The sequence below is a fragment of the Puma concolor genome, chromosome B3 (genome assembly GCF_028749965.1).
Source record: "Puma concolor isolate L17-30 chromosome B3, mPumCon1.1.hap2, whole genome shotgun sequence".
NCBI classification, from domain to species: domain Eukaryota; kingdom Metazoa; phylum Chordata; class Mammalia; order Carnivora; family Felidae; genus Puma; species Puma concolor.
This window is the reverse complement of record NC_141672.1, coordinates 11,090,937-11,102,754: the sequence shown is the minus strand read 5'-3', so window position 1 is coordinate 11,102,754 and position 11,818 is coordinate 11,090,937. Positions and strand designations below refer to the sequence as shown.

General features: G+C 52.5%; 1 protein-coding gene across 1 annotated transcript; it reads right to left on the bottom strand.

The window, feature by feature from the left end:
* Positions 1–3,233: 3,233 nt before the first annotated feature.
* Positions 3,234–9,180, bottom strand: LOC147579740 (uteroferrin-associated basic protein 2-like). Its single transcript, XM_086708516.1, is given in 7 exon segments — positions 3,234–3,471; positions 5,482–5,709; positions 7,189–7,394; positions 7,397–7,458; positions 8,228–8,357; positions 8,359–8,733; positions 9,142–9,180. Coding segments are annotated over 7 exon segments (1,278 nt in total).
* Between the last annotated feature and the right edge of the window lie 2,638 nt (positions 9,181–11,818).

The window sequence follows — 11,818 nt, the reverse complement described above, 5'->3', positions numbered from 1 at the left end:
TGGGCTCTCGCCATACTTTGGCTATTGTTGATAGTGTTGCTATAAACTTGGGGGTGCATGTGTCCCTTCAAAACAGCACACATGTATCCCGTGGATAAATGCCTAGTAGTGCAATTGCTGGGTCGTGGGGTAGTTCTGCTTTTAGTTTTTGAGGACCCTCCATACTGTTTTCCAGAGTGGCTGCACCAGCTTGCATTCCCACAACAGGCACTTTAAAACACAAAGGCCCCCCAGGAGACTGAATCTGCTTCTTGGCGGGGGGCGGGGGGGGGGGGAACTGGAGACACCTCTGGCCTGTCCTGTGTGTGTCGCACAAGAAAGCCCTGGGAGGAAAGCTGTAGGTGCCCAAGGTAGGACTCGGTCAGTGTGCGCTGTTGAGATGAAGGTCAAGGACATTTGGACCAACCACTGATGGGGTCTGCTACACCCACCGACATTTGAGACCCTCCCCCTGGGTCTCGAACAGTGCTGGGAACCCACTAGATGTTTTGTAAGGATACATTTGCAGTACAAATAAACAAGACAATTGATATATATGGCTAGAGTTTTTTTTTTTTTTTTTTTCCTCACCTAATAGGAATCCAATTCACGCTTGGCTTGCACATAAGTTACTCGGCCCTTTGCAGTAACTTATCATATGTTAGGGGAAGGAGAACTAATCCTGGGAGCCTTGCATTTTGGATTCCATTCCAGACACTGGCACGGCAGAGCCCCCCTCCTGCAGCTGTGGTGGGAAGCAAAGGCGATTTTATGCGGGCAGGGTCTCCGCTGTCCCTGGCCCACAGCAAGCAGAGAGCAAGAGGGAGGGAGAGTGAGAGAAATGTTAGGGAACTGATTATGGACGATGACAAGTTCAAAATCTGCAGTGTGGGCCCATGAGGCCGGAAACCAGGAAGAGTAGACGTTGTAGTTCAAGTGCGACTGCTGGTGAGATTCCCTCTTGCTTGGGGGAGGTCTGTCAGTGGACCTTCAACTGATTGCATAAGGCCCACCCACATCATGGAGAACATTCTGCTTTACCCAAAGTCCACCAATTTAAACATTGATCTCCTCCAAAAACACCTTCGCAGCAACATCCAGAATAATGCTTGACTACATATGTGGCTGCCCTGGCCCAGCCGAGTTGACACAAAATTAACCATCACACATGGCACGTGCTGGTGGGAAAGAGGATTGAGCTGCATCTCTTAGGGGATCCTCGCCTTCCTTCCTGGAGCGAAAACCTTTGACCTTGGTGCACAGACACCTCATTCGTACATCCCATCTCAGAGTCCAAGAACGTGAAAGTGTGCTCTTACACACTTTCAGGGATGTTAACTCATTTCATCTTCAACTTCACCTTGGAATCATACCAGCTCATTGCCACGGGCAGGAAAAAGCCTATCCTGGCCTCCCGTGAAGGCGTCACGTGTCGTGGCACCAAGGTCTGTGAGGAGGCGCGGTTTCCCGTGACCCTGGGGCAGCCGGGCTTTGAGGAGCCGACAGAACTCACCTGGGCGCCTATTTCTTCTCCGTCCTGCCCTAGCCTTTTTCTTACATGAGCCAGTGTAGATTTATTTTGTCTCATGGATCACCGCCCACCCTCCTTTAGCACGGGACACCAGGGCCCTACCACCCTCCACGCACACCCTTCAGCTTACGGGGCACGAGGGCTGAACGGTGTCTGTGAATGCACGACAGGACACGACGCTCTCACTGTCCTCTGTGGACACCATCTACTCTGTAGGACACGAGGCCCTCGGCATCCTCTGTGAGCATCGCCCTCCCGGCTTGGACGTGAAATATTCACAAGCAGGGATCTCCAGGCCTCCGTCCATCTGCTTACGCTGCGGACATCGCTTCCTCCACATATTCTAGAACAATCTATCTTACTGCTCTTCTCTCAGGTGAGCGCCTTGCCCGAGCTCCTTCTCCAGGCCTCTCTTCTCTTGGAGCTCGTGTGCTAAGTGGGATGCATGTGGCAGCTCTTTCCTTGGCCATTTGGACATACTTGTTAAATGAAGGAAAGTCCAAGCCCTGAAGTGACTCCTCTGGTAACAGATGGGGTTCCCTCAGGGTCACGTCATCCCCGGAAAAGAAGAGACTTGTGTCCTGTCCTCGACTCCACCACCACTGGGCTTGCAGTGGACCTTTTGACTCTGGCCTCCCTCCCCCCTCTCCTGGCTCCGAGATCTAATGCCCCGCCTCCAGGTGACTCCCACTTGGTCACGTCTTTACATGGCTTAGCAGCCCCTGGTGCCCCGTTCTTGGCATCCAATCTCATCCCCGGCCTTGCCTTTCCAGCATGGCCCCCTGGCTCTCTGCCAGCCCAGGTCTATTTCACCCTCTGACCTAACCTTCTCTGGGTTACTGAACCGAACTAGCCCACCCAGGTGAGGTCCAGCCTTCTGGACGTCACTCTTGGGTCAGCTTGTTTGCTCAATGTCTTTGCCAGACCATGCCCATGGTCTGACCTCTGTTGTCAAATGACTTGCTGCTATCAGACCCCACGATCGTATGTCCATGGGGCAAGTCATGGCCAGCCAGGTGGTATCCAGGTCCCAGGGTCCCCTACACGCACACATGCACGCACGCACACACACACACACACACACACACACACACACCCCGTTCTGTGCATGACCGTCCTCCTGCCTCTTCCCACCTCATCCGTTTTACTTCTTATTCTGGGGGGTGGGGGGCAATGATAACTTTCTCATAAGGGGTCTGGACAGAGAAGTTGCTGCCAACATACTTGGGGGTCTTTGCCTTCTTAGGTGCCTTATTTCCCCGTGGAGCTGGATGGACACACAGAGGCCCACTGAGGTGTTTGTGGGTGCTGACCGCTCCTGTCTGTGGTAGGACCCTGCCTCTGCACACCCAGCTTCCTGCCTGGGGCTGTCTGGCAGGGTAGATGAGGGGGCAGTCTCTGACTGCCAGCTGGGCAGGAAGCAAGACCAACGAGATGGCCACATACAGAAGAGGCCCTCTCGCACCCAGCTCACACCCCTCAGCGTCGCTTCCCTGCCCTTTCTCAGGACAGAAGACACACCCATCAAACGTCCCTAGCAGGCCCCCCACCTCTCCTTGTCCTGTCCTGTTCCAGGACAGAAGGCCAGCAAAGACGACCCATCCCAATTCCATTCTCAGACCACAGCTCTCAGGCTCAGCTTCTTTGGATTCAATAGCAGTGGATTTTACCCACTTTATTCAGAAGCAACTGGATTCCAGCCTCGCGGAGCCCGGCCCCATCTCTACTCCGCCGCGGGGTTGAAGACGTTGCCCGTGAGGAGGGCTCTCTGAGTCATCCAGTCCAACACAAATAGGAAGAAGGGTCTGTTGAACTTCGCCACCAAGGGGGCTGCTGTATGTGAGTGAAGGGGGATGGCCTTATCCGCGTCCGTGTCCTGGCGGGCGTCCAGCTCGCCTTCCTTGCTCACCTCCATTGTGGCCTCATGCGTCGCCCGGGGAGAAACAGGTCCCGTCTCAACTCTGGGTGTGAGCAAGTCAGGGCCGTGTGCCGAGCTGGCCCAGCGCGGCCCAGGGCGGGGAGGCCGGCTCCCTCCATGGCTGAGGCAGGTGGGGGAAAGCTGGCGCCCATTCCAGAAGAACCACCCGAGGCTCTCGGCTGTCTGACCCGCCCTTGAAGGCCAGATGCCTCCGGGAGGGGTTCGCACTAACTGCTGAGCTCGGTCTCCCCCAGTGCAGGCAGAGGGGTTGAGGAGTTTAGGTGTTTACATGAGAGGAAAGGGGGATTAGAATTCAGAGGGAAGCTGGGTGGTCTCAAGGCTTAGGAAAAAAACCCTGTAGAATCACTGAGGGAGGGGCCTTTCAAAGGCTTTCGGGAAGGATCCCTGGAGAGAAAGGGCCGGAGGGGGCTAGTTTTTCCTGTCTCCGCGCAAGCACACACAGTTTTCCCTCTGTGTGGGAGCACTTGGGTCAGAACACCCAGGTCCACCCCTCTGATCTATAGGAGGCCTTGGGGGGTGGGGGATGTGTGGTGACATGGCTCCTGTACGGTGAGGGGCCTGGCATCCTTCAGACCCGGCCCCACACCCCGCACTCAGGGAACAGTGGCCCAGCGGGTCTGTTTGAATGGAACACAGTAGGGAGAGCTTATACCCGCGAGAGCAGCATCCCAGCCGGGTCGGCCCTGGGAGCTCCATGCCTTCCACGAGTGACAGTTCGCTCAGATCCTGTCCCCTCCCCCGAGGTCGTTGGGAGAGTCAGGTGAGAGAAACCTGCAAAAGTGCTTTGTGATCTATCGAGTGCTGTGCGGTGGTGAGGCTTGCGATCGCCGCTTACGTCCAGGGCGGCGTGTCACGGGGTGGGGGGGTGGGCAGAGCAGCGGGTCAGCGGTGACCTTGGGGGAGTAATTGGCGGGCAGCCCTTCGTGCACACAAACGCGCCACGGCGTCTGGACCGTCTAACAGGTGTCTGGGGGAGGCAGAGCCGGTCCCTGCTTGCTCATCCGCACCCCACCCCCCTACCTCGGGCCCTGGTAGCGGGAGCTGGTGTCTCTGACTCTTCCTTCCCTGCACCCCAGCTCTGTCTTCAAAACTCACGCAGAGCTCCGCACCTCTGCTAACGCTCCCGCCGACGCCCCATCAAGCCCGGTTCACCCCTCCCCTGAGTCATCAGCCACCCCTCCTCCTCACCATGGCGGGTGGTCTGGCATAAAACACACGTCAGCTCACGGCAGCCTCGGAGGTCCCCCACGTGAGTCAGAGCAGACCCCGGGCCTGTGCAGGACGTGGGGACCCATGCGGCCCGCCTTGCCTGTTTTTCACACTCGCCCTCTGCCCCTCTCCGGCCCACGTGCCATGTTAGCTGCGTGGGCCTCCTTGGGGGTCCTCGAGGATGTCAAGCCCACGTCTCCCTCAGGACGTACTTGTTCCCTTGGCCTGGAACATGCCTCCCCTCGACATCCCCTCTAGGTCCCCTGGCCCTCTTCTTCCCTTCCCCAGGCCTTCCCAGCCCCAGGCCTTTCCTTGCCGGCCCTCCCCAAGTTGCTCACCGCACCCAGCGCGCTATTCACAGTTTCTCTGCTTTCCCGTCTTCACAGAACGTGTCACTGGTTGACACGATACAGACCTACTTGTTGGCATGCTCACTGTCTGACCCCGTCGGGAGAACGGAACATCTGTGAGGGTGAGACTTTGTCTGGCTCGCTCATAACTACATCCTCAGAGCCTGCAAATGTGCTTGATGTAATGATTTGTGAATATCTGCGTGACTGAAAAACCCCAAAAGCCAATGGACCAAGGCGGATAAGGTTTATAACTGCTATTTTCTGAAAAGTGTTTTTCTTTTTTCTTTTTTTTTAATGTTTATTTATTTTTGAGAGAGAGAGAGAGAGAGAGAGAAGGACAGAGAAAGACAGAGACACAGAATCTGAAGTGGGGTCCAGGCTCTAAGCTGTCAGCAAGAGAGCCCGACATGGGGCTCGAACCCACAAGCCGTGAGATCATGACCTGAGCTGACGTCAGAAGCTCAACTGACTGAGCCACCGAGGCAAAAAATTGTTTGTCAATCGGGACGGTTGTGAATAACACAGAAACTCTAGAAATTGCTCTGCTCACCTCAAAAACAGCTGGGAAATCCTCCTGTGTGATGCCGGAGAAGTCCGCTGCTGGAGTAAACACATTTCTGATGCCCACCTTGGGAAGCAGTTTTTTAAAGTCTATCTTGGAGGAGACCTTGCACTTGGGCATAATTAAGTGCACCAGTCTGTTAAGAGCGAAACCCCCAAGGAAGCTGAAATACATCTCTCTCCTTGTCCGGGGGAAGCATTTTGCTTGGGCTTTAAGACCTCTTCCAAGAGAAAGGGGAGAAAAGGGTGGGGCACGACTGCGTGTGTGCCGAGGGACGAGTGGTGTGGAAGCGTGGGCTGCAACCAAACAAAGCCCTTCTTAAAATATTCCTTACTATTCAAGCTGTGTCCTCCCCATCCCAGAGAAGATGAGGGTCAGGCCAGGGGATCCCAGCCCTGTGTCTCAGCAACCCTCCAGCTATAGGCAGGGGCGTAGTTGCTCACAGAGCAATATAGTTTAGCCTGTGCCAATGTGATGTTAAGCTTCTGGCTGGATAGTAACCCAGTTACTAGTTGGGTTCCTCTGTTGGTGTACCCCACCCCCCCCGTCCCAGCCATGACATGGCATGAAGTACGGCTGTGGCAGATGATGGCACGCACACTCTCTCAGGGCCCTCAACCACAGCAGGTGCTGCCTGGGCAACAGTCTGGGCTTCCACGTGGCATGGGCCGAAAACTATCTGGAGATTTCTTCCCAGTCTACGCATTTACTGCCCGAAGACTGCCCCTGCCCCCGCCAAGCTCAGTGGGCCATTGAGAATCACGCTTTCATTATGTGATCTGTCCGTATCCGCTTGGGCCATGGTGGACACCTTACCTAAGCTGTATCAACCCAGTTCTCCCTTCCAGGAATATGTAATCGGAACCGAAATAGGTTAGACTCACTCCGGGGTGGAGCATTTGCTTGACTGGAAAGCAGCCGTGTCTGCCCGCAATGGTCTCAGCTGAAAATTTACCTCTTGGGATCCTTCCCCAATCATCATACCTAATTAAGATCCCCAATTCATACTGAATCCTGTCTTCTATCACCCTACTCATTCTCTCTGTAGCTTTCAATGCAATTCGAATTTACACCTTTGTTAGTGGACTCACCGCCTCTCCCACTGGATGGAAAATCCCACAATGGCAGAGACGCGTTTGGCTAGCCATTCTGTTCCCAGCACCAGGGGGTGTCTGGTGTGGCATAGGTGCTCAGAAAACACGTGTTGGGTGAGTAAACCACGCGCTGCATGGACGAGAGCTGGTTTGCTGAGCTTAGAGAGGTTGACGGAATTTCTAATGACGTCGCCGTCCCGTGTCCAGCCCCTCATGACACCTGGCTGTGTCGATCCCCTTGGGTGTATCTTTCCAATACGTTCCTTTCTTTACCCCCTTGAGCGCGTACGAAGTGGGTTTCTGATACATGCAGCCCGAAGAATTAAGACAGTTTAAGGGGCGTCCGGCTGATAACGGAAGCCAGGCCACCATTGTCCCTGCTTGGCTTGTTTCATTTTCCACAAAGATGCTTGGAAGTAAGCAGAATCTCAGTTCCCCGGAAATAAGACTTTTGCACAGAGGAAGTGAGATCTGAGCAAAATATCAACGTGAATCTAGAATGTCCCTCCAGAGTAGCATACCTCATGCCACTGGATTTCAGAAGCGTGGCGTTTTGAGCAATCATGTGATTTAGGGCAGAGTCGGGCTTTCCCACATCTGGGAGCATGAGGACTAAGGACACGTTTCCAATGTAAGGAATTTTGACCGTTGTAGCAAACAGCTCCTCCGATCGGCTATAAATCACTTGTTCCGTCTTCCACATCATGTCCACCCGCACTGTGGTGTGCGCTCATCCACAAAGAAGTCCTCCTTGTACATGAGGTCGGGATGGAAAGCCATTTCCCAGATGCCTAGGGGAACCGGGAAGGAAGAAATCAAAGAGTGACCTCTTGGAGAAGGCATCAGCACCCACATGTTTGGGGGACCCCAGAGGTGATCATCTAGCGAAGGGAGCAGTCTCCTTCCAGTGATGCCTTGACCTCAGTGAACAGAATATTTAAAATTCCGGATTGATGCAAAGGAAAGAAAGGCAAACACATGAATTTTGAAAATATTCACCATAGGCTTTCTTTAAATCTGTGTTCCTCAGAAGATGTTTACCAAAACGCTACCTGCCTCTGGACCTGTAGCACCAAGAAAGGATTTTGCTGTCAAATAATTTGGGAAACATTGACCCCAACATCCCTTCTTTGAAAACTCCCAATGCCTCTTAGTGTATTAAGAGTCCTAAGAAGTCCTATGACAAAAGAAATCTGTTTGAAATGGTTTAACTTATTCAAGGAGGGAAATTTTTCGTCAGAAAAACATAGACCTGCGTGCACGTGGTTGCCCACACACTCCTGCATGCGATCTGTTTCTACCATCAAGAGTTACTCCATTTTACTCCAAAATATCTTAAGTATGGCAAACGATATGATTGAGAGGGTTCGGAGCAGAAACACTTAAAAAGGCCAGACAACACAATGAAATTAACGCAAATCAAAAAGTTTCGGGTCTGCTGGTCTATGGGAAATGGGATATAATTACCAAAACTACATGTGTTTCTGACTGAAATCTTTTAGGAAGTGCAAGGGCAGCCGTTATACCCAAACAGGAATTCATGCACTCGATAAACCTTACCTTTGAAGAAAACATAGTTAACGAGAAACGGGAAGGTGTGAGGGTTCAGAGAGGTGATGAATTCCTTGGTTTTTGTGTGCATTTTTTTTTCAGCCACAAAGTGCTTGATCTGCTTCTTGTTTTTTTTCTGCATCTCGAAAGTCAGTCATCTGGGCCTTCATCACATCATATATGCCCTCTGTGTCCCACGGAGACATCGAGGTGAACTTCCTATCACCATCGATAAAGAGGATGTCCCTGTGCTTCAGATGTCCCTCCCTCTTCAGCCGGCTCAGCATCCGAACGACACTCTGGAACCCCTGGTGGATGTCCCACACCCTGATGACTTTGAGGTCAAATCCAAGGCCCTCCAGGAGGTTAGTGTGCGTTGTGGATCTCGTACCCAGGGAAGTCATGGCCAAGGAGGCAGAGATACTCAGAGCGGAGAAGATGCTATTCTTTCTGGGATGCTCCACTAACGGAGTTTTGGACAATTTGTGGGTGAAGGCCTTATTGCCAGCTTCTAGCTTGTGGTGCAGAGGTGAAGTCAACCAGACTCTTGGCCCTGAGCAGCCTGCCCTACGCCCTCATTGTCCCCTCCAGCCCCCAGCAATGGCCCCCCTATCTCCCACGCCCTCCCCCCATTGCCCCAACAGCCCCCATCCTTCACTGCCTCCTCCATCCGCCTCGTATGAAGGGGGGATGGGGCGGTGAAGGGTGGAGGACACTGTGGTTGAGGAGGACAGGGAACAGGAGGGGGCTGTGGGATGGGGAACAGTGGATGGGGAGACCCCCGAATAATACACACATGTGCTTATTACCCTGGATCTTCCATTGTCTTCCCTCAGGCAGTTACTACCTGAAACATGGCAAAAAAGAGCAAGAAAACACAGTCAGGTGGAACCCACTCTGTCCCCAAGAGAAAGGTGGCTTACCTTCCAGAGGAAACTGCTGTTGCCACGAGCTCTTTGCATCTGCCCATGCCATATTTATATGGCCGCTGGGGCAGTGGAATGGATAAACCTGAGTTAATATTAACGACCAACAGATCGTGTTCAAATACTGTCCAAAGCAAACAACAACTGAATCATTTACGTTATTTTTTTCCTTGCGCATCAGTCCCCCGTGAGCCAATGAGCAAGTTAATGGTTACGGGGCCATTTGTGTTACTGGCCATGAATTTGCTCAGGCAGAGTTTTGGCAAACACCTACTTAGGGTAGAGAAGGACCCAGTGAGTGACCTGGGGCCATCAGCAGAGGGTGGCTACCTTTCATCTAGGTCTTAAGAATTAACACAGGAGTCTACACATCCTCAGGGAAGTTTGAAGAGGGCATTCTAGGTGGTGGGGTATGTATGGTGGGGGCGCCTGGGAGTAGGGGTGGGGAATCAAGGCTATGTGTGCAGGGTCATTCCGAGTGTAGAAGGAACTCACTCCTGGCGTGTTGGAGACAAACCACTTACGAATCGTCTTCCCAGTAACAACTAAAGAGCTGGATGCAATCGTCAAAAGCAACCATTTCTGTGCTTTCGTGATCTACCAAAGGCCTGTGGCAAACGGAAGCATTCATTCATGAAGAGTACTGAATTTTGAGGAGGCACAGAGTGAGTCTGTGACATTTTTGTCTGGGGCTGCTTCCCCCCAACCCAGATCTGGTGGTGGGTGGTCAAACCACTTGATTTGGTATGTTGTCTGTTGAAGCAACGATCTCGGTGGTGAGCAGTGTGTGTGTGTGCAGGGGGGTGGGATTGTTGGGGGGCGGGAGTCCTGCTGGTCTGTGGTTGGGTTGGGGGCACTAAATAGGCCAGCGGAGTAGCAGGAGGTTCAACAGGGAGTCCCAAGAGCTGTGGCCACTCCTGGGGGCCTGATGAGCCCTCTTCATATCCCAGGCAGTGGGGTGGGGTGGGGGCTCTTCGTGTGCCCAACAGAGACTAGAGTAGGTGCAAGCTACACATAGCTCCCTGGTCCAGGGAGAAGCGAGAGAGAGAGAGTAGAATGTACAATCTGGGGGGTACTTGAGGGCTGCCTGAGGTTTAAATGGGCTCGCCAGCCTCCGTACAGATCCATCAGCAGGAAGTGGAAACTTTATTGGCTCAAGGTGTTTGAACACAATTTCTAACCAATATGTGGCTGAACAATAAGCAACACAATTACAGGGGTGACCTCTAGGAGTCAGGCTTATATATAAAATAAAGACAAGAAAAACAGAAAAAACATCAGTGGCCAGATCACAGAGTTCGTCTAGGCAAATTACTAAGTCGACAAACAAACTAAATCATCCAGGTGGGAAGATTCAGAATCCAGAGTTACTATATTATCTAAAATGTCCAGTATTCAAGAAAAGAAAAATCACGACACATGCAAAGAAACAAGAAAAGGTGGCCCATACTCAGGAAAAAAAGTCAATAGGACACTGCTGGTGAGGGTCTCCAGACACTGGACTTCGCAGCCAGAGACTTCACAGCAGATGAATAATAATAAAAAGAGAAATAACCCAATTTAAAAATGGGCAAAGGACTCTAATCGACATTTCACCAAAGAGGATGGCCAATAAACACACGAAACTGTGCTCAGCATCACCAGTCATTAGGGAAATACAAATTAAACCCACAGAGAGATGATACTACATACCCGTCAGAAGGGCTGTAATAAACAAGACAGGAAATACCAAGGGCTGACGAGGATGTGGAGAAACCGGGACTCTCGCTCATTGCTGGTTGGACTGCAAAACACGACGCCAGCCACAGCATGGACGGACTCTTAGAGCGTTATAGTGGGTGAGAGCAGTCGCTCAGAGCCCTGCACACTGTCGGATTCGATTTATACGAGAGATCCAGAAAAGGCACATTTTTAGAGAGAGAAGGCACATCAGCGGTTGCCTGGGGCTGAAAGAAGGTGCCAGGACAGACCGAAAACGGGCTTGAGGACAGGCTTTAGTGTTGTTGCAAATGTTCTAAAGCTGGGTTGAAGTGAGGCTGAATTGACTAAAAATCATGGACTTCTACACGGCCAATGGGTGGATTTTATGGTATGCAAATTAGTAGCTCAATAAAGCTGTTAGAAAAAAAAAAGATGAGCAGTGGCAGCAGGCTTTGTTGGAAAGATGGTGGGCCGGGGGGTCACATGGAGCTGGAGGTGAGCGCCAGTGCCCCAGCTGGCATCTACGGGGCCACCTCGAGCAAGTCATTTCTCGGAGCGTTGGCTTCCTCATCCGTCGTGGAGGAAATAGTGCCCATGCTCAAGGAGATGATGCACGTACACAGCGGGCACCTCATCCGTGACACCCTCCTGGCTGACATGAGATGATGTTCTGTGGGGTTCGGAGTCCCCTGGTGGCCAACCTGATTGGGGAATCTCTGATGCCTGGTCCCCAGGTATCTTTTGCCCTTGTGCGCTAGAATCTCCCCGTTCCCCATGCCCCGATTTCCAGAACTGGGTCTCTGCTCTGAGTCCCATTTGTTTGTGTGGCTGCCTGTTGGCTGGCCTCCTGCCGGGCGTCACTGTGTTTCTCCTTTTCTACAGTGCCTCCTCGCTGGTCCTGGCTTCCCACTGACCCTTGTCTCTCTACTACCTGCCTCATGGCTCATGTCTTCTGCCTCGTTGCTGGCCCCCT